This window comes from Takifugu rubripes, chromosome 1, assembly GCF_901000725.2.
Source record: "Takifugu rubripes chromosome 1, fTakRub1.2, whole genome shotgun sequence".
NCBI lineage: Eukaryota > Metazoa > Chordata > Actinopteri > Tetraodontiformes > Tetraodontidae > Takifugu > Takifugu rubripes.
The window spans coordinates 26,211,397-26,233,843 of record NC_042285.1 but is presented as its reverse complement, the minus strand read 5'-3'; the positions used below and the strand labels follow the sequence as shown (position 1 = coordinate 26,233,843).

Sequence of the window (22,447 nt, the reverse complement as noted above, 5' to 3'; positions counted from 1 at the left end):
ACCAAACGGTGCCATGTTGCTCTGGACCACCAGGGGGCGGCAGAGATACTTTGGCTCCAGATATTTGGAGTAGTAGATGATTACCAAGAAATGACGCAAGCGAGGGTTTTATGTTTAAAGAGTCGATCAGAACCATGACTCTGGTGTACTGGTGTCCTCCTGCTGCCTCAGGAGGCCAGTAAAGGGACTGGGCTCAGACGCAGTTCCAGCTTGTTGAGAGGGGAGGAATGGTGGGTGACGTCGAAGCCCAGCAGCTGACGGGTGGACGACTCCCAGCTCCGACCAAACTCCAGGCGGCTGCAGATGCAGGGATACTGCCGGTCAGCCCAGCAAACCCAGTCCACCGCTCTCTTCACCTGCTTCCAGCGCGCGCTCCTGCAACAAGAAGTCACATGGTACAAAGGGGCGTTAGCTCCGAAGGCTCACGGCTCCGCTGTGTTCCAGTTTTCATTCTGACCTGTGCCGAGAGGACTCGACCAGGGAGAAGAGGGTCCGGAGCAGCGTGCCCTCTTCCAGCTTCTCCACCCTCATCATCTGCAGAACCAGGAGAGTCGCCACGAGCCTCAGGATGTCAGCACGGGCCCTCGACCCTGCAGGACACACAGCACACGGGGGCGGTTTCAACACCACTGGGCGGAACCAAAGTACCACCATCAAAGTACCAGCAGAGTCCAGCGGTTCTCACCCAGGGAATCGATGCCTTTGCTCTTCAGGAAAACGTTGGCAAAAAGGTCAGCGTTGAAATTTAGGAGTGTTCCCAGTTCGGGGGTTAATTCCCAGTAGCCATCCTGCAGCCCAGAGAGCGTGGAGGCGTCAGGAACAACGAAGGAAAGAAACAGCCGGCTTTTGCTTTTAAAGTGGATACTACTCGGGTTTTTCATACCAAATGCTGCATCTGGAAGATCTTTACCCAGTCCACCACCCCCTCAGACACCCCCCCAGACCTGAAATGATGGCGTCTGTCAATGTCAGCTTTTCTTACACTTATAAACACGAGCGGCTGTTTGGGAACTCACCGAATGGCTCCATCACATGGGAACGGCTGAGCTCTCAACCTTTTCTTGGCAGGAAGGAGGAAGAGCACCAGCATGAGGAGGAAGAGGAGGAGCACGGAATGGAGGAGAAGCAGGAGGGGGAGGAGGAGCACCACGGAATGGAGGAGCAGGAGGAGGGGGAGGAGGAGCAACAGGAGGAAGAGCACCAGTAAGTAACCCAGTAAACATCGGCACGCACAGCGGTTTTAACCGCGGTGGCGCGACGAGGTCTGAAAGGACCCGTGCAGACCTGAGACCGCAGGCGAAGAGGCGGCTGTGCTGCACGCCGTCCCTGAGCAGCTGCAGGGTCAGAAAGGACAGTTGCTTAGAGTGTTCAGATTTAAAATCGCCAGGAAGGCACTGGTGGCGATGGCTCCATGCAAAATCCTCCATTGGAGGTCACCAGTCCTCTTCTTGAGAGGGGGCTTGTAGAGAGTCCTCCACTGAGGACTCTGTCCCCCCAGCCTGTCCTTCCATACTGTCACCTCTCTGTTTTTCAGTTTGTCTTTGTTGAGTGCCTTCACAATGTTGGCGTATGAAATCCTCCTGTCCATGCTGTGAAGGGATCCTGAGCCACAGCCATCCAGGAGAGGACTCCCGAGGTCCAGGAGGTCCGGGTGCAGGTGGAGTTCAGGGAAATCGTCCGTGGGGTCAGTCTCAGCCTCTCCTCTCCCGTGAAGGAGGAGGAGACCCTTCTCCTTTGTCGACAGTCTGTGTTTCCAGAGGCCCAAGCTCCTCTGGATCAGTCGGACCGACCGGACCCCCAGCGCCGAGCTCACAGCCTGGGCATCGGTTAGCTCTGGTCCCGCTGCGCCACAAGCTGCTCCAGTGTCACCATCCTCATTCGGATCAGGGCCTCCTTCAGCCCAGGGGTGGCACTGCTGCAGACGTCCAGTCTGCCACCACAGACTAACGGCTCCTTTAAAAGCCAGTGCAGAGAGTCACCCCCACCCCAGTTGCCGACAGCAAGGGCTTCGCTCTTTCCCCGGTTTACCCTCGCCGCCGACACCATGGAAAACCTGTCCGTTATGCGATTTAAAATGTTGATGTCCTGCTGATCTCTAGTAAAAACAATGACATCGTCAGCATAAGCAGATAAAATCAAGTTTCCAGTAAAACCCGATAAAACCAAACCCTGAACATTTGCACGTATTTTGATCAGGAGGGGTTCCAGGGAGAGCGCATAGAGCATCCCCGACAGGGCGCAGCCCTGACGGACACCTCTATTCACCCTAAAAGGAGCACACAAGCCACCGTTGAACTTCAGGACACTCTCAATGTCACGATACAAGACCTTGATCATGGCTATCAGAACAGCGCTGAACCCAAACCTCTCCATGGTTCTCCACAGAAAGCTGTGTTCAACACGGTCGAAGGCCTTTTCTTGGTCTAAGGAAAGGAGACCAACCTGCGTTCCCAATGAACTGGAGACTTCCAAAACGTCCCGAATGAGCTGGATGTTATCCACCATTGACCTGCCGGGCACACAGTACGTCTGGTCCCGGTGGATGACGTGTTCCATGGCCTCCCTCAGCCGGGTGGCCAAGGCTTTGGAGAGGATTTTGTAGTCCGAGCAGAGCAGGGAAACGGGGCGCCAGTTCTTGATGTCCTGCAGGTTCCCCTTCTTTGGTAGGAGGGCAATTACTGCCGTCCTGCAGGACAGCGGCAGGGAGCCAGAGTGAAGACTTTCATTGAGGACGTCCAGGAGGTCTTGCCCCACGATGCTCCAGAATGCCTTGTAGAAGTCCACCCCCAGTCCGTCGATGCCCGGAGCCTTCAGGCTCTGCATGCTCTGAAGAGCAGCATACACCTCCGGGACAGACAGGGGGCGTTCCAGCTGACCATTGGCCTCTTCTGGCACCTGGGGCAATCCAGAGCAGTATTCCTCGAACAGTTCATTGTTCTCCTTATACTCACTCCTGAACAATGAGGAGTAAAAGTCCACCGCCCTCCTCCGGATCTGCTCCGGCTCCATCAGCTCCAGTCCTTCCTCCGATAGTAGGGAGTGGATGACCCTGCTCTGCCCACGCTTCCTCTCCAGGCCAAAGAAGAATGTCGAGGGGGTATCCATCTCTGCGATGTCTTGGATCCGGGACCGCACTACCACACCTTGTACCTTAGTGTCTAGCAGGTTGGCCAAGGCCATCTTTTTGGTCTTGAGGGCCTCCAAACACCCTCGATCTCCTCTGGACTCACAAAACTGCTCCAGTTCCACAATCTCGGTCTCCAGAGCTTTGACGATTGATCTGGTGATGTAGCGGGTGACACTGAGAGTGTGCTGGTAAAATATCACACTTTTTAAAAGTACTAAAATGGTGTTTACAACAGTAAAAGCGGTCGAGGCGAGCCAAAGAGATGGTGTCGTCTCTGATGTGGGACCATGTGAACTTTCTGTGGCTCGCATGCATCCTTCTCCACACGTCCACCAGACCATGGGAGTGGACCAGCTGCCTCAGAACCTGCTGGGAAACTGGATGCGGTTCTATGTGATTTCGATCTAAAACGTGATCTTCTGTACAATTAAAATCCCCCCCTAAAATCAACAAATCAGATGAGCTAAGATTGTTTAAAACGTTGTTGATTTTCTCTAAAAAGAGCTTCCTCTCTGCACCGTTGTTGGGAGCATAAATATTAATAAAAACAACCGTGAGGTGACTCAAAGCAGCTTTAACTAAAAGGCTGAACGACGTGCTCCACTGTGACAGCAACTGGGGAAGGGAGAAGAGGATGCCCACCCCTGCACTGACCGTAGTGCTGTGGCTTAAACCCCCCCCTCCACTCTCTCCTCCAGTCGGTCTCATTGCTGTCACTGCTGTGGGTCTCTTGTAAAAATAAAACATCTATTCTTTTGCTCTTAGCCGTTTCATATGCTTTGGCCCTCTTTCTTGTTTCTCTAGCCCCGTTAATATTTAAACCTCCCACCTTAAAATTATTCATTAAAAAGTGAGGGGTCTAAAACTACGGTCTAGGATGGCTATTAAAACACTAAAAAAGGCGCCACACTGAACAAAACCTCAATTACACAACTCTCTTTTAACTTTTAAAATCAATTTTCTTAATCTAAAAACTTCCTGGTCAGTAAAATCTGACTCCAGTTTATTTCTAAGATGATGTTTGACAGATGTGTAAAATAACTGTTTCTTGGGGAAGTACTGTTCATCTTTAACCCCTTTTAAGTTTTTTGTTTCTGCGTGGAAACTCTTAATCATTTTTGCTGTGTATGGGCTCTCATCGAAGGTTCCGGATTTCTGTGTGTGTGAGAGCTCGCTCTCATCAGACACACATTCTTCGCCATCACTGCTCTCAGCGAGCTCAGGTTTCCAGAATACTCTTTTCCCGGGCAACCGACTGGCCTTCGCGCCCACCTCCACCAGTTCATCTTTCCTTTTTGGGCGTTTTTGTGGAACAAGAGTCCACGCAGCCTCCTGTTCCATCAACTCAACACCGTCATGCACCTGTCCCTCACCACCTTCACCTACCTGTCCCTCGCCACCTTCACCTACCTGTCCCTCGCCACCTTCACCAACCTGTCTCTCACCACCTTCACTTACCTGAGCCACCACACCCACCAGTGCACCATCAGGCTCACTCACCTGACCCTCACTCACCACCTTCTCACCTGCCTTCTCCTGTCCACATCTCCCGATACTCTCCTCTGGTCCTGCCGCAGTGGCCCCCCCGGGCCCGCCCGGACTCCCGGCACCGGGCCGGTCCGGGGCGGGGCCTCGCCCCCCGCGACCGACCGGCACCGAGCCAGCCCGGCCCGGACAGGCTCTAACTAAATGACCCTCCTCACCACAGCCGAAGCACTTCATGATGGAGGAGGACGCGTACAACATATAATCAAATTCTTCCACCTTAACGTGGAAGCGCACATTCAGCTCCTCCGCCCGGTTATTTAATATCATATAAACTTGTCTCCTATGAGACACGACGTGCTTTAGCAACGGGGACTTGCACCCCGACAGAACCTTTTTAATGGGCGAGACGATCTTCCCGAACCTGGCGAGTTCCCTGGCCAGGAACTCGTCGCTGATGAAGGGGGGTACGTTGGACAGGGTGATCCGGGTGGAGGGCTGCGTCAGCGGCAGCACCGCCTCGAATCTCCCGCCAACACTGATCCCCGTCTCCACCAGCCGGTTCGCCTGCTCCACCTTGTCCACAAACAACAACACCGCCCTGTTCATTCGGCGGCCGACTTCACGGACCCATGTCCGATTTTCTCCCCCACAGCGAGGGCTACCTCCTCCACGGTATACAGAGACCCGGTCCCCACCTTAACGCCATGCCTCCGCGTTAACCGGGAGAGGTCCCCGCTCCCACCACACCATGGTGGGAGACGCCAATCAGCCAGACAAACCTGGCTGATTCCACCCGACACAAACCTCAAACCCCCAACAAAACACACAAAAAACACCACCAACAACTAACCAACCTAATAAACCAGCAATTAACCGAACAACATAGGCCGAAACCTCGCAAAAGTTTGAAAAATTCTCAGAACGAGAACGCTCTCAGCTCCACGCGCTCCACTGAGAGAGAGAGAGACAGACAGAGAGAGACAGAGACAGATAGAGACAGAGACAGAGAGAAGGAGAGAGAGACAGAGACAGACATGGAGAAAGAGAGTAGGTGCTTTAACAAAACAAGAACCACGGTGGAGGTGAAAGGTGCCCACACTGACCTGGCTCTCCTTCTCTGGGTGTTTCTCCACCCACATCCTGGGCAGGTGGACCTCAGCCAGACGGATGGACAGCTGGAACCGTTCTGGACCCAGGACTTGTCCAGGCAGCACGCTCACCACTGCTTTACAGTCGGTCCTCTGAAGGATCAGAGCAACAACGTGGTCTCAGTGGAACCTCCGTCTGCAACGGGCTCGTCCATGAAGGGATCCAGTTACCTCGATCTTCACGCGGTGAGTGATGCAGCCCAGGCTGCTGATCTGGTTGGGCATCTGCACCGACGCGTCCAGGCTGAACTCTCTAAAAACCACCAGCTTGTTTCATGCGGGGAGCGTGCCCCGCCGGACTCCCGAGTCCTCACCGGTCCAGGGGGACTGCAGCGTTTTGAGGACTCACCGGTGTTCCGAGTTCCCAGCAGTCCAGGGGGACTGCGTCTGGTGTGGGGACTCGCCGATGGACCTGGGACGGGCGGACACTGCCTCCCGATCCCCCTGCGGTCCAGGAGGACTGTTCCTGTTGTCAATGCTCCTGTTCCAGTGTTCCTGTTGTCCTGGAGGGCCGCTCCTGTTCCTGTTCCGCGTCTCCTGGAGGACCGCTCCTGCCCCCTTGCAGTCTAGGAGGACTGCCTCTGCCCTCAGTGTCTCGGGGCACGTTCATGTGGGAAGCGTGTCGCGCCGGACCTCTCGAGTCCTCGCCGGTCCGGGGGGACTGCTGCGTGTCGAGGACTCACCGGTGTTCCGAGTTCCCGGCAGTCCAGGGGGACTGCATCTGGTTTGGGGACTCGCCGATGGACCTGGGACGGGCAGACGCTGCCTCCCGATCCCCCTGCGGTCCAGGAGGACTGTTTTCTGTCTTTAGTGTGTGCTCCCCTTCCCTGTAAATAAAGCCTTTGACCTCCCCACCACGGTGTCCTGGCCTGCGTTCGGGTCCGCTACCACCATGTATCATAACAGAACACCCCGGCCAGTGTGGACCCGGCGGGTCAGGATGGTGGAGCTAAGGACACAACCCCTCCCTTCCCCTCCCCTCCCCTCGTCGCCTCTGCTGTGCTCACCTTGATGGTCCTTGTTGGGCGCCAGGAGGCGCCCCGTTGAGGGGGAGGTAATGTTGGGATTTCTTGTTTGTGTCTGTCTTTGGCCTGCAGGGTGTGGTGTTGAGCACAATTGGGTGCAGCTGGCACTGCAGGCAGGCGCACCTGTAGGCAATTTACATCTTTCTGCCTATTTAAGCAGGTTGTGCCTGCCAGGACTGTTTCTGTTGTCAATGTTCCTGTTCCGTGTCTCCTGAAGGACCGCTCCTGCCCCCTTACAGTCTAGGAGGACTGCCTCTGCCCTCAGTGTCTCAGGGTTAAGTAAACACATTCTTCTCTGACCTCATAACACAGTATAGCAAAACAAATGGCCTAGAGTTCAGTTATTTTCAAAGAGGAAAGTAGGAGCTTAGCCTCATGGAGCACGTTAGAAGATCAATCGGGAGCCGGAGCACATCCTCGTTAGATGTTGCTGATACAGGGAAAAAAAACAGGACATCTATCACAAGCTGATGACAAAAGAGCAGGAAACATATGGAACAGGTGTGAGATGGCGCTAAGCTAGCTGAAGAATAAGTTGAGGTCTTACAGAAGTCCAGGCCTGCAGAGAATAGATACACAGGCTTCAGATACTACAGCACGTAAATAACAAAACCTTCCTTCAGTGAAAGGAGGGGAAGGACTGAAGCTAAAGAGTGCTCAGATGACTAAGGCTGAAGGTTTTGCTTGTAAATCAACACTTTTTTTCCCCTCCTCTCTCCCTTCTCAGGAGCGGTCCTCCCCATCTCGAGGTTTCTCCGTATAAAACCCTCGTCATACAGGAGCTCGGGAAGCTTCTCCACAGGTTGTGGCGACGGTGCAGACGGACCGAGGACACAGACTCACGCAGCCTGTCCAGCTCCTCCGTCCTGTTGGCCAGGCTGGCGTTCAGCAGGGCTCTCTCCTCGGACACCTGAAGAAGCTCGCCAGCACAGGTGAGGAGGCGCTCAGACAGGTCGGTTCTGGTGGCGGCGAGTTTGGTAGTCGAGAGGTGAACTGAGAGCAGAGTGGACACACACACACACACACACAGAGACACACACAGAGACACACACACAGAGACACACACACAGACACACACACACACACACTTATGGAAGGTGCTGTAACAGGGCACTAAATAATTGGTCCACTATCACCTAAAGCAGCTCTGGGGCCACCTGGAACCACGAGAAGAAGTTCCTATTTTACATATTGTTTAAGAAGAAGCAGCTGGTGCTTCCTGTTGTAGCAACAGCAGAAACGCTGCAGGTCACAGAACAACGACCGACAGTTTACTGAAGGAGTGGAGCTGCCTCAGACGCTTCACAGACACAACAGACGGTTCCTTCTTTGGACCTCAGCAGGTTCTGCTGTTTCAGAGCTGTGATCAACTGCAGCAGGTCGCCTGCAGGGGGCAGAGGTCAAGCCTGCAACCCTGGTATCAAAAGGCCTGCTTTGATCTCCTGGCCACACCCTCTCCCTCGCGACAGGAAGATACTACAAAGGATACTGGTGCTGCCATCTACTGGTGAGTCGAGGTACTGAGTGATAACAGACAATCGAATGTAGCTAAAAGTGCTTTACATGTCAACCCCCCACCCCCATGACACAGAAGAAACAGGAAGCACTAAAGTATAAAAAACTAAAGAAATAAAACAATATTTGAGAAAAACTCCGGCTAAAATAAACATGAACAAGCATAAAAGAGCAGTTAGTTAAAAGCTGAGGTAAAAGTCTCAGGAAGTCTGACGGGAACATCGATTAAATGTGACGGGTTAGATAAATAAAAAGTAGGTTAAGAACACGAGATAAAAAGACAAATTAAATAGGCGGGAGCTTGTTTTCGGAAATGTCAGCGTTCCTGGCGGTCCCTGAGCTCCTCCGGCAGGCTGTTCCCCATTTGGGGGCCATCAAAGGGAAGAGATGAAAGGCCGTGTGGGAGGATCAGAGGGTCCAGGGGGGGTCCGAAGGGTCCAGGAGGGCTCTCTGGGCCTCAGCACCGACGACCCAAACGAGCATCCAGGGGGCCCGTGTCACCGCCTCCACCGGACTCGACGTTTGACCTTGTATGACCCCGTCCTCCAGAGCTGGAGAAGGTGGAAGCGGAGACGTCATGCCTGAAGACGGCTGAACTTTATTGGAGGAAACAGCTGCGGAACCACCAACATTTGAAAATAACACTTGTTTCTCGAGAAACTTCCTCATATGGGTCATCACACCTCAGCTAAAGAGCAGCAGCACTTCCCTCTGCACCTTAAAATACTCCGCTTGGCTCTTCTAACCTAATTTCTTCTCACAAACCCACTGAAGAGGTTTGTTACATGAGATATCGTTCCAGTTTGCTTCCCAGGTTGTGTCAGCGATGTACAAGTGTGCACAGTCCTCTTCACCCCATTTTGGGTCGTTGTTCCCATTGTCCGGCTGATTTTTATACCAGTACCTGTAGAGCAGGAGGAAAGTGACGTTTCAAGGTTTCATCTCTCATTTTATAGGAAATACTGATGTGGGTCTCCCTCTGTGGGTGCTAGCATGTTTTCCACACCAGCCAGGAACTGACAGATACCCTTTGGTCAGCGGGTTGCCGTCGGTCCATTTCCAGGTTCCCTCCGTTTCCACGTCGTTCAGGCCGATCCACGTTTCTTTCTTGACGTTTTTGGAGAGGAATTTCTGTTTAAGGTAACAGAAAACCATCAGGATTCTCTGCACGCTCGCTAAGAAACGCACCCTGACACGCCGGCGAGGGAACAAACGCCACCGACCTGCTCTTCAGAAGTGTCAACGACCACCAGATCCGCTCCCACCTGTCGGCAGTTCTGCCTCGAAGCCTCCCAGGACTTGAGCTCGCAGGAGAAGAAGTAGCAGAAGTTGTTGAACAACGTCCAGCCGATCCGGCAGCTTTTCTCTGCGAGACAGATGAAAGAAACCCAGATGTGACTCCAGATGTTCGTTAGCAGAAAACCCGCTTTTATTGAGATTTAATGCTACTGTGGTAAATTTCTTCTGATGGTCGTCGAGAGGTGCTGATGAGGAAGGAATCTTCGCAGACACCGAGCTGTGGCTGCAGTTTGCCCGAGGGAGGTTTCGTGGTCCAAATGGTGAAGACCTCCGAAGTGCTCACTTCGATAGCCCCTTCTTATATGGTTAGGGTTAGTAAACACATTCTTCTCTGACCTCATAACACAGTATAGCAAAACAAATGACCTAGAGTCCAGTTATTTACAAAGAGGAAAGTAGGCGTTTAGCCTCATGGAGCACGTTAGAAGATCAATCGGGAGCCGGAGCACATCCTCGTTAGACGTTGCTTATACAGGAAAAAACAGGACATCTATCACAAGCTGATGACAAAAGAGCAGGAAACATATGGAAGAGGTGTGAGATGGCGCTAAGCTAGCTGAAGAATAAGTTGAGGTCTTACAGAAGTCCAGGCCTGCAGAGAATAGATACACAGGCTTCAGATACTACAGCACGTAAATAACAAAACCTTCCTTCAGTGAAAGGAGGGGAAGGACTGAAGCTAAAGAGTGCTCAGATGACTAAAGCTGAAGGTTTTACTCGTAAATCAACACTTTTTTCCCTCCTCTCTCCCTTCTCAGGAGCGGTCCTCCCCATCTCGAGGTTTCTCCGTATAAAACCCTCGTCATACAGGAGCTCGGGAAGCTTCCCCACAGGTTGTGGCGACGGTGCAGACGGACAGAGGACACACACTCACGCAGCCTGTCCAGCTCCTCCGTCCTGTTGGCCAGGCTGGCGTTCAGCAGGGCTCTCTCCTTGGACACCTGAAGAAGCTCGCCAGCACAGGTGAGGAGGCGCTCAGACAGGTTGGTTCTGCTGGCGGCGAGTTCAGACAGGTTGGTTCTGATGGCGGCAAGTTCAGACAGGTTGGTTCTGGTGGCGGTGAGTTCGGTAGTCGAGAGGTGAACTGAGAACAGAGAGCAGAGCGCACACACACGAAAGGTGCTGTAACAGGGCGGGAACATTGTTAAACCACAGCTTCACAACAGCCAGGACACTACAATAACAGCGAAACCACCATTTTACAGAAAAAGACGTTGGACTGAAACAGAATTCTAGCTGAAGTGACCTTTTGGTTTCATTAAAACGACTTTGACCTGTGTCATCCGTGAACTTTCCTTTCCTTTTTTTAAATAATTATCCGTTCAGCAGTAAAGAAGCACCTCGATGCCTCCTGCTGGCTGGTTGCAGCGCCACACTGAGAACCTCCCCTAAGAACAGTTCTGCTTACGTCCAAAAAGTTTGCTGAATTTAGTTTTTAAGGTGAAAGCGGACAGGAACCAGACTCACGGAGGACGCCGACGACCACCAGTCCGGTCAGCAGAGCCAGACTCAGCAGGCCCAGACAGGGAAGAAGGTACCAGCTCAGGCTGCTCTCGGAGCTCCGGGAGCCTGAAGGCAGACAAGATCAGAGGAAAGACAACAGTGGTTCAGGCCTCCGTCAGGCTGCCCCGGCTCACCTTGGCGGGGCGCAGGAGGGTCCGGCTGCACCGATTTGAGATAGTTGATGTTGCCGTAAATCTCTTCCATGGCTGAGCGGCTGCTTCACCTCTGAACAGCTGCACGACAGCATCTGAGGAAGTCGTCGACTTGAAATACCACAGAAACACCCACCATCACGTGAAGCTGTGAAGGAGGCGCTGCAGCCTCTCTCATAGTCTAAAAACTCAGTGGTCAAATGCTCAGGAAGAGACATGAGAACCAGTGTTGGAGAACATGGCCGCTTTAATCAAGCCAGAATGAAGCTTCGCAGAGATGAACAATCCCAGAGGAGAAAACAACAACGCTCACAGAAATATTTTCAACTTATTCTTTAGGCGCAGCGACAAAAATGATGATAAATGAAGAGCTGGGTAATAAAACACGTGAGGAGGCTAAAAAACATCCTTGGATACAAGCCGAGTCATTATTTTAAAAGATTTGCCACAGCTGCTTATAAATCATGTGTAAAATAAGGTTAAAAAAGTAAAACAGGTGGGATAAAAGTGTTGATGCTTTACTGGGAACGACGCCATGGACCTCGGAACTCTGCAAATTTGTGGATTTAGATGGAAAGAATGCTTTTTAAATCCTATAATGCCAGGATTTGAAATTCACGCCGATATATTTAAAAACCAAACGGTGCCATGTTGCTCTGGACCACCAGGGGGCGGCAGAGATACTTTGGCTCCAGATATTTGGAGTAGTAGATGATTACCAAGAAATGACGCAAGCGAGGGTTTTTTGTTTAAAAAGTCGATCAGAACCATGACTCTGGTGTACTGGTGTCCTCCTGCTGCCTCAGGAGGAACCAAAGTACCACCATCAAAGTACCAGCAGAGTCCAGCGGTTCTCACCCAGGGAATCGATGCCTTTGCTCTTCAGGAACACGTTGGCAAAAAGGTCAGCGTTGAAATTTAGGAGTGTTCCCAGTTCGGGGGTTAATTCCCAGTAGCCATCCTGCAGCCCAGAGAGCGTGGAGGCGTCAGGAACAACGAAGGAAAGAAACAGCCGGCTTTTGCTTTTAAAGTGGATACTACTCGGGTTTTTCATACCAAATGCTGCATCTGGAAGATCTTTACCCAGTCCACCACCCCCTCAGACACCCCCCCAGACCTGAAATGACGGCATCTGTCAATGTCAGCTTTTCTTACACTTATAAACACGAGCGGCTGTTTGGGAACTCACCGAATGGCTCGATCACGTGGGAACGGCTGAGCTCTGAACCTTTTCTTGACTGAGGCAGCGTGGAGCGTGTGTCGGGTAGCAGAGGAACCTTCCAGTCTGTGATCTCGTAAAGGCTCACCAGGGCATTTATGCTTGAGAAGAGGTGCTGCAGAAGAATCCTCAGAGGTCATAGATTCATAAGAATAGAACATGGCCTGTTGTTGTTCCATCCTTATTAGTGATTCTCTTTTCCTCCTCCCAAATGGTTGACCTCCAGATCTCAGCAGAGGAGGAGGAGGAGGAGGAGGAGGAGGAGGAGCACGGAATGGAGGAGCAGGAGGGGGAGGGGGAGGAGGAGGAGCACGGAATGGAGGAGCAGCAGCAGGAGGGGGAGGTGGAGGGGATGCAAAATTAAAAAGAGCACTGGGAACAGGAGGAAGAGGAGCATCAACAGGAAGAAGAGGAGCACCACGGAATGGAGGAGCAGCAGCAGGAGGGGGAGGTGGAGGGGGTGCAAAATTAAAAAGAGCACCGGGAACAGGAGGAAGAGGAGCATCAACAGGAGGAACAGCACCAGCATGAGGAGGAAGAGGAGGAGCACGGAATGGAGGAGCAGCAGGAGGGGGAGGAGGAGGAGCAACAGGAGGAAGAGCACCAGTAAGTAACCCAGTAAACATTGTCACGCACAGCGGTTTTTACCGCGGTGGCGCGACGAGGTCCGAAAGGACCCGTGCAGACCTGAGACCGCAGGCGAAGAGGCGGCTGTGCTGCACGCCGTCCCTGAGCAGCTGCAGGGTCAGAAAGGACAGTTGCTTAGAGTGTTCAGATTTAAAATCGCCAGGAAGGCACTGGTGGCGATGGCTCCATGCAAAATCCTCCATTGGAGGTCACCAGTCCTCTTCTTGAGAGGGGGCTTGTAGAGAGTCCTCCACTGAGGACTCTGTCCCCCCAGCCTGTCCTTCCATACTGTCACCTCTCTGTTTTTCAGTTTGTCTTTGTTGAGTGCCTTCACAATGTTGGCGTATGAAATCCTCCTGTCCATGCTGTGAAGGGATCCTGAGCCACAGCCATCCAGGAGAGGACCCCCGAGGTCCAGGAGGTCCGGGTGCAGGTGGAGTTCAGGGAAATCGTCCGTGGGGTCAGTCTCAGCCTCTCCTCTCCCGTGAAGGAGGAGGAGACCCTTCTCCTTTGTCGACAGTCTGTGTTTCCTGAGGCCCAAGCTCCTCTGGATCAGTCGGACCGACCGGACCCCCAGCGCCGAGCTCACAGCCTGGGCATCGGTTAGCTCTGGTCCCGCTGCCGCCACCAGCTGCTCCAGTGTCACCATCCTCATTCGGATCAGGGCCTCCTTCAGCCCAGGGGTGGCACTGCTGCAGACGTCCAGTCTGCCACCACAGACTAACGGCTCCTTTAAAAGCCAGTGCAGAGAGTCACCCCCACCCCAGTTGCCGACAGCAAGGGCTTCGCTCTGTCCCCAGTTTACCCTCGCCGCCGACACCATGGAAAACCTGTCCGTTATGCGATTTAAAATGTTGATGTCCTGCTGATCTCTAGTAAAAACAATGACATCGTCAGCATAAGCAGATAAAACCAAGTTTCCAGTAAAACCCGATAAAACCAAACCCTGAACATTTGCACGTATTTTGATCAGGAGGGGTTCCAGGGAGAGCGCATAGAGCATCCCCGACAGGGCGCAGCCCTGACGGACACCTCTATGCACCCTAAAGGGAGCACACAAGCCACCGTTGAACTTCAGGACACTCTCAATGTCACGATACAAGACCTTGATCGTGGCTATCAGAACAGCGCTGAACCCAAACCTCTCCATGGTTCTCCACAGAAAGCTGTGTTCAACACGGTCGAAGGCCTTTTCTTGGTCTAAGGAAAGGAGACCAACCTGCGTTCCCAATGAACTGGAGACTTCCAAAACGTCCCGAATGAGGTGGATGTTATCCACCATTGACCTGCCGGGCACACAGTACGTCTGGTCCCGGTGGATGACGTGTTCCATGGCCTCCCTCAGCCGGGTGGCCAAGGCTTTGGAGAGGATTTTGTAGTCCGAGCAGAGCAGGGAAACGGGGCGCCAGTTCTTGATGTCCTGCAGGTTCCCCTTCTTTGGTAGGAGGGCAATTACTGCCGTCCTGCAGGACAGCGGCAGGGAGCCAGAGTGAAGACTTTCATTGAGGACGTCCAGGAGGTCTTGCCCCACGATGCTCCAGAATGCCTTGTAGAAGTCCACCCCCAGTCCGTCGATGCCCGGAGCCTTCAGGCTCTGCATGCTCTGAAGAGCAGCATACACCTCCGGGACAGACAGGGGGCGTTCCAGCTGACCATTGGCCTCTTCTGGCACCTGGGGCAGTCCAGAGCAGTATTCCTCGAACAGTTCATTGTTCTGTGTGTGTGTGTGAGAGCTCGCTCTCATCAGACACACATTCTTCCCCATCACTGCTCTCAGCGAGCTCAGGTTTCCAGAATACTCTTTTCCCGAGCAACCGACTGGCCTTCGCGCCCACCTCCGCCAGTTCATCTTTCCTTTTTGGGCGTTTTTGTGGAACAAGAGTCCACGCAGCCTCCTGTTCCATCAACTCAACACCGTCATGCACCTGTCCCTCGCCACCTTCACCAACCTGTCTCTCACCACCTTCACCAACCTGTCTCTCACCACCTTCACCAACCTGTCTCTCACCACCTTCACTTACCTGAGCCACCACACCCACCAGTGCACCATCAGGCTCACTCACCTGACCCTCACTCACCACCTTCTCACCTGCCTTCTCCTGTCCACATCTCCCGATACTCTCCTCTGGTCCTGCCGCAGTGGCCCCCCCGGGTCCGCCCGGACTCCCGCCCTTCGGAACCGACCGGCACCGAGCCGGCCCAGCCCGGACAGGCTCTAATTAAATTACCCTCCTCACCACAGCCGAAGCACTTCATGACGGAGGAGGACGTGTATAACATGTAATCAAATTCTTCCACCTTAACGTGGAAGCGCACGTTCAGCTCCTCCGCCCGATTATTTAATATCATATAAAGTTGTCTCCTATGAGACACGACGTGCTTTAGCAATGGGGACTTGCACCCCGACAGAACCTTCCTTATAGGCGAGGCAATCTTCCCGAACCTGGCGAGTTCCCTGGCCAGGAACTCGTCGCTGATGAAGGGGGGTACGTTGGACAGGGTGATCCGGGTGGAGGGCTGCGTCAGCGGCAGCACCGCCTCGAATCTCCCGCCAACGCTGATCCCCGTCTCCACCAGCCGGTTCGCCTGCTCCACCTTGTCCACAAACAACAACACCGCCCCGTTCATTCGGGCGGCCGACTTCATGGACCCATGTCCGATTTTCTCCCCCACAGCGAGGGCTACCTCCTCCACGGTATACAGAGACGCGGTCCCCACCTTAACGCCATGTCTCCGCGTTAACCGGGAGAGATCCCCGCTCCCGGCGTCAGACGCCAACCAGCCAGACAAACCTGGCTGATTCCACCCGACACAAACCTCAAACCCCCAACAAAACACACAAAAAACACCACCAACAACTAACCAACCTAATAAACCAACAATTAACCGAACAACATAGGCCGAAACCTCGCAAAAGTTTGAAAAATTCTCAGAACGAGAACGCTCTCAGCTCCACGCGCTCCACTGAGAGAGAGAGACAGACAGAGAGAGAGAGACAGAGACAGATAGAGACAGAGACAGAGAGAAGGAGAGAGAGACAGAGACAGACATGGAGAAAGAGAGTAGGTGCTTTAACAAAACAAGAACCACGGTGGAGGTGAAAGGTGCCCACACTGACCTGGCTCTCCTTCTCTGGGTGTTTCTCCACCCACATCCTGGGCAGGTGGACCTCTGCCAGACGGATGGACAGCTGGAACCATTCTGGACCCAGGACCTGTCCAGGCAGGACGCTCACCACTGCTTTACAGTCGGTCCTCTGAAGGATCAGAGCAACAACGTGGTCTCAGTGGAACCTCCGTCTGCAACGGGCTCGTCCATGAAGGGATCCAGTTACCTTGATCTTCACGCGGTGAGTGATGCAGCCCAGGCTGCTGATCTGGTTGGGCATCTGCACCGACGCGTCCAGGCTGAACTCTCTAAAAACCACCAGCTTGTTTCATGCGGGGAGCGTGTCGCGCCGGACTCCCGAGTCCTCACCGGTCCAGGGGGACTGCAGCGTTTTGAGGACTCACCGGTGTTCCGAGTTCCCAGCAGTCCAGGGGGACTGCGTCTGGTGTGGGGACTCGCCGATGGACCTGGGACGGGCGGACGCTGCCTCCCGATCCCCCTGCGGTCCAGGAGGACTGTTTCTGTTGTCAATGCTCCTGTTCCAGGGTTCCTGTTGTCCTGGAGGGCCGCTCCTGTTCCTGTTCCGTGTCTCCTGGAGGACCGTTCCTGCCCCCTTGCAGTCTAGGAGGACTGCCTCTGCCCTCAGTGTCTCGGGGTTAAGTAAACACATTCTTCTCTGATGACCTCATAACACAGTATAGCAAAACAAATGGCCTAGAGTTCAGTTATTTTCAAAGAGGAAAGTAGGAGTTTAGCCTCATGGAGCACGTTAGAAGATCAATCGGGAGCCGGAGCACATCCTCGTTAGACGTTGCTTATACAGGAAAAAACAGGACATCTATCACAAGCTGATGACAAGACAAAAGAGCAGGAAACATATGGAACAGGTGTGAGATGGCGCTAAGCTAGCTGAAGAATAAGTTGAGGTCTTACAGAAGTCCAGGCCTGCAGAGAATAGATACACAGGCTTCAGATACTACAGCACGTAAATAACAAAACCTTCCTTCAGTGAAAGGAGGGGAAGGACTGAAGCTAAAGAGTGCTCAGATGACTAAAGCTAAAGGTTTTACTCGTAAATCAACACTTTTTTCCCTCCTCTCTCCCTTCTCAGGAGCGGTCCTCCCCATCTCGAGGTTTCTCCGTATAAAACCCTCGTCATACAGGAGCTCGGGAAGCTTCTCCACAGGTTGTGGCGACTGTGCAGATGACAGACTCACGCAGCCTGTCCAGCTCCTCCATCCTGTTGGCCAGGCTGGCGTTCAGCAGGGCTCTCTCCTTGGACACCTGAAGAAGCTCGCTAGCACAGGTGAGGAGGCGCTCAGACAGGTTGGTTCTGGTGGCAGCGAGTTTGGTAGTCGAGAGGTGAACTGAGAGCAGAGCGGGCGCACGCACGCACACACGGGCGCGCGCACACACACACACACACACACACACACACACTTATGGAAGGTGCTGTAACAGGGCACTAAATATTTGGTCCACTATCACCTAAAGCAGCTCTGGGGCCACCTGGAACCACGAGAAGAAGTTCCTATTTTACATATTGTTTAAGAAGAAGCAGCTGGTGCTTCCTGTTGTAGCAACAGCAGAAACGCTGCAGGTCACAGAACAACGACCGACAGTTTACTGAAGGAGTGGAGCTGCCTCAGACGCTTCACAGACACAACAGACGGTTCCTTCTTTGGACCTCAGCAGGTTCTGCTGTTTCAGAGCTGTGATCAACTGCAGCAGGTCGCCTGCAGGGGGCAGAGGTCAAGCCTGCAACCCTGGTATCAAAAGGCCTGCTTTGATCTCCTGGCCACACCCTCCCCCTCACGACAGGAAGATCAAAGGATACTGGTGCTACCATCTACTGGTGAGTCGAGGTACTGAGTGATAACAGACGCTCGAATGTAGCTAAAAGTGCTTTACATGTCACCCCCCCACCCCCATGACGCAGAAGAAACAAGAAGTATAAAAAACTAAAGAAATAAAACAATATTTGAGAAAAACTCCGGCTAAAATAAAAATGAACAGGCATAAAAGAGCAGTTAGTTAAAAGTCGAGGTAAAAGTCTCAGGAAGTCTGACGGGAACATCGATTAAATGTGACGGGTTAGATAAATAGTAAAATAAATAGTAGTTTAAGAACACAAGATAAAAAGACAAATTAAATAGGCGGGAGCTTGTTTTTGGAAATGTCAGCGTTCCCGCCGGTCCCTGAGCTCCTCCGGCAGGCTGTTCCCCATTTGGGGGCCATCAAAGGGAAGAGATGGAAGGCCGTGTGGGAGGATCAGAGGGTCCAGGGGGGGTCCGAAGGTAAAAGCAATTCTGAAAGGTGAGAAGGCCCAAAGCCCCAAGACCATTAAGAGAGCCTCAGCATCCACCCCGACACGCCCACTGAGCAGAGCAGGTCTGGAAACCCCTGATGGACAAACATATTCCAAGTTTCAATTTTTGTAAAAACCATTTTCTTTGCAGTTTTCGGTGAGGGTTTCCCTCTCTGGGCCTCAGCACCGACGACCCAAACGAGCATCCAGAGGGCCCGTGTCACCGTCTCCACCGGACTCGACGTTTGACCTTGTATGACCCGTCCTCCAGAGCTGGAGAAGGTGGAAGCGGAGACGTCGTGCCTGAAGACGGCTGAACTTTATTGGAGGAAACGGCTGCGGAACCACCAACATTTGAAAATAACACTTGTTTCTCGAGAAACTTCCTCATATGGGTCATCACACCTCAGCTAAAGAACAGCAGCACTTCCTTCTGCACCTTAAAATACTCCGCTTGGCTCTTCTAACCTAATTTCTTCTCACAGACCCACTGAAGAGATTTGTTACACGAGATATCGTTCCAGTTTGCTTCCCAGGTTGTGTCAGCGATGTACAAGTGTGCACAGTCCTCTTCGCCCCATGTTGGGTCGTTGTTCCCATTGTCCGGCTGTTTTTCATCCCAGTACCTGTAGAGCAGGAGGAAAGTGACGTTTCAAGGTTTCATCTCTCATTTTATAGGAAATACTGATGTGAGTCCCCCTCTGTGGGTGCTAGCATGTTTTCCACACCAGCCAGGAACTGACAGATACCCTTTGGTCAGCGGGTTGCCGTCGGTCCATTTCCAGGTTCCCTCCGTTTCCACGTCGTTCAGGCCGATCCACGTTTCTTTCTTGATGTTTTTGGAGAGGAATTTCTGTTTAAGGTAACAGAAAACCATCAGGATTCTCTGCACGCTCGCTAAGAAACGCACCCTGACACGCCGGCGAGGGAACAAACGCCACCGACCTGCTCTTCAGAAGTGTCAACGACCACCAGATCCGCTCCCACCTGTCGGCAGTTCTGCCTCGAAGCCTCCCAGGACTTGAGCTCGCAGGAGAAGAAGTAGCAGAAATTGTTGAACAACGTCCAGCCGATCCGGCAGCTTTTCTCTGCGAGACAGATGAAAGAAACCCAGATGTGACTCCAGATGTTCGTTAGCAGAAAACCCGCTTTTATTGAGATTTAATGCTACTGTGGTAAATTTCTTCTGATGGTCGTCGAGAGGTGCTGATGAGGAAGGAATCTTCGCAGACACCGAGCTGTGGCTGCAGTTTGCCCGAGGGAGGTTTCGTGGTCCAAATGGTGAAGACCTCCGAAGTGCTCACTTCGATAGCCCCTTCTTATATGGTTAAGTAAACACATTCTTCTCTGACCTCATAACACAGTATAGCAAAACAAATGGCCTAGAGTCCAGTTATTTACAAAGAGGAAAGTAGGAGTTTAGCCTCATGGAGCACGTTAGAAGATCAATCGGGAGCCGGAGCACATCCTCGTTAGACGTTGCTTATACAGGAAAAAACAGGACATCTATCACAAGCTGATGACAAAAGAGCAGGAAACATATGGAACAGGTGTGAGATGGCGCTAAGCTAGCTGAAGAATAAGTTGAGGTCTTACAGAAGTCCAGGCCTGCAGAGAATAGATACACAGGCTTCAGATACTACAGCACGTAAAGAACAAAACCTTCCTTCAGTGAAAGGAGGGAAAGGACTGAAGCTAAAGAGTGCTCAGATGACTAAAGCTTTGTTGATTTACTCGTAAATCAACACTTTTTTCCCTCCTCTCTCCCTTCTCAGGAGCGGTCCTCCCCATCTCGAGGTTTCTCTGTATAAAACCCTCGTCATACAGGAGCTCGGGAAGCTTCTCCACAGGTTGTGGCGACTGTGCAGACGGACAGAGGACACACACTCACGCAGCCTGTCCAGCTCCTCCGTCCTGTTGGCCAGGCTGGCGTTCAGCAGGGCTCTCTCCTTGGACACCTGAAGAAGCTCGCCAGCACAGGTGAGGAGGCGCTCAGACAGGTTGGTTCTGGTGGCGGCGAGTTCAGACAGGTTGGTTCTGGTGGCGGCGAGTTCAGACAGGTTGGTTCTGGTGGCGGCGAGTTCAGTAGTCGAGAGGTGAACTGAGAACAGAGAGCAGAGCGCACACACACACACACACACTTATGGAAGGTGCTGTAACAGGGCGGGGACGTTGTTAAACCACAGCTTCACAACAGCCAGGACACTACAAGAACAGCGAAACCACCATTTTACAGAAAAAGACGTTGGACTGAAACAGAATTCTAGCTGAAGTGACCTTTTGGTTTCATTAAAACGACTTTGACCTGTGTCATCCGTGAACTTTCCTTTCCTTTTTTTAAATAATTATCCGTTCAGCAGTAAAGAAGCACCTCGATGCCTCCTGCTGGCTGGTTGCAGCGCCACACTGAGAACCTCCCCCGAGAACTGTTCTGCTTACGTCCAAAAAGTTTGGGGAATTTAGTTTTTAAGGTAAAAGCCTGTGAAAGCGGACGGGAACCAGACTCACGGAGGACGCCGACGACCACCAGTCCGGTCAGCAGAGCCAGACTCAGCAGGCCCAGACAGGGAAGAAGGTACCAGCTCAGGCTGCTCTCGGAGCTCCGGGAGCCTGAAGGCAGACAAGATCAGAGGAAAGACAACAGTGGTTCAGGCCTCCGTCAGGCTGCCCCGGCTCACCTTGGCGGGGCGCAGGAGGGTCCGGCTGCACCGATTTGAGATAGTCGATGTTGCCGTAAATCTCTTCCATGGCTGAGCGGCTGCTTCACCTCTGAACAGCTGCACGACAGCATCTGAGGAAGTCGTCGACTTGAAATACCACAGAAACACCCACCATCGACCGCCCACGTGAAGCTGTGAAGGAGGTGCTGCAGCCTCTCTCAGTCTAAAAACTCAGTGGTCAAATGTTCAGGAAGAGACGTGAGAACCAGTGTTGGAGAACATGGCCGCTTTAATCAAGTCAGAATGAAGCTTCGCAGAGATGAACAATCCCAGAGGAGAAAACAACAACGCTCACAGAAATATTTTCAACTTATTCTTTAGGCGCAGCGACAAAAATGATGATAAATGAAGAGCTGGGTAATAAAACACGTGAGGAGGCTAAAAAACATCCTTGGATACAAGCTGAGTCATTATTTTAAAAGATTTGCCAAAGCTGCTTATAAATCATGTGTAAAATAAGGTTAAAAAAGTAAAACAGGTGGGATAAAAGTGTTGATGCTTTACTGGGAACGACGCCATGGACCTCGGAACTCTGCAAACTTGTGGATTTAGATGGAAAGGATGCTTTTTAAATCCTATAATGCCAGGATTTAAAATTCACGCCGATATATTTAAAAACCAAACGGTGCCATGTTGCTCTGGACCACCAGGGGGCGGCAGAGATGCTTTGGCTCCAGATATTTGGAGTACAGTGGGCCAGATTCACGAAGCGTTCTTACGAACAAATTTGTTCTTAAGTCCCACTTACGAACAGTTGACGAAGATTGTGGCATTCACCAATTTCTTCTTATCCTGGATTTATTCGTAGGTAAGAACAAATCCTACGAACACTCAGGAGTACTCTTGCGCACATTTCAGTGCCGACATGTTGGCATGGTTGTGTTTTCTTCTCTTGTGCAGTTCAATAAAATTCAATATTACAATGATAATTCTGTCATATTTATTTATTTATTTGTTTATTTCCTATTTTGGGTGATTTACGGAGAATTTTAAAATTACGTAAATGTGCCAATGACTTAACATTAATCAACCAAATTGGAAACCATGCCAAAACTGTCTTTTTATTTGATTTTATCTTGATTTATTTTATTAGGGGATCGAGGATATGCCCTGGTTGTTGACACCACTAACCAACCCTCAGACTCCACAGGAGTTTTATTCAATCAGATGCATGCGCGCAGTCGCTCCACCATTGAACGCACCATCGG

The 22,447-nt window shown here is 52.1% G+C and overlaps 1 protein-coding gene and 2 long non-coding RNA genes across 3 annotated transcripts; all 3 read left to right on the top strand.

The window, feature by feature from the left end:
• Nucleotides 1-5,612: 5,612 nt before the first annotated feature.
• LOC115249474 (uncharacterized) lies at nucleotides 5,613-6,369 on the top strand. Its single transcript, XM_029834591.1, has 2 exons — nucleotides 5,613-5,949; nucleotides 6,031-6,369. Exons 1-2 carry the CDS (start codon nucleotides 5,650-5,652, stop codon nucleotides 6,331-6,333), a joined length of 603 nt encoding a protein of 200 aa, XP_029690451.1. The 5' UTR covers nucleotides 5,613-5,649; the 3' UTR covers nucleotides 6,334-6,369.
• A 1,806-nt stretch (nucleotides 6,370-8,175) lies between these two features.
• Nucleotides 8,176-19,022, top strand: LOC115249475 (uncharacterized). The gene is made up of 4 exons (XR_003888153.1): nucleotides 8,176-8,295; nucleotides 9,260-9,907; nucleotides 17,323-17,517; nucleotides 17,922-19,022. It is a non-coding gene; the product is annotated as an uncharacterized lncRNA (long non-coding RNA).
• Nucleotides 19,023-19,080: 58 nt separating this feature from the next.
• LOC115249476 (uncharacterized) lies at nucleotides 19,081-21,628 on the top strand. The gene is made up of 2 exons (XR_003888154.1): nucleotides 19,081-19,845; nucleotides 20,295-21,628. It is a non-coding gene; the product is annotated as an uncharacterized lncRNA (long non-coding RNA).
• The last annotated feature ends 819 nt before the right edge of the window (nucleotides 21,629-22,447 follow it).

Bases quoted from the DNA above. Each gene is read 5' to 3' on its own strand.
- LOC115249474 (XM_029834591.1), top strand. From the start codon at position 5,650: ATGGAGAAAGAGAGTAGGTGCTTTAACAAAACAAGAACCACGGTGGAG. The intron at 5,950-6,030 runs GTGAGTGATGCA...AAAAACCACCAG, and splicing joins GTTACCTCGATCTTCACGCG to CTTGTTTCATGCGGGGAGCG.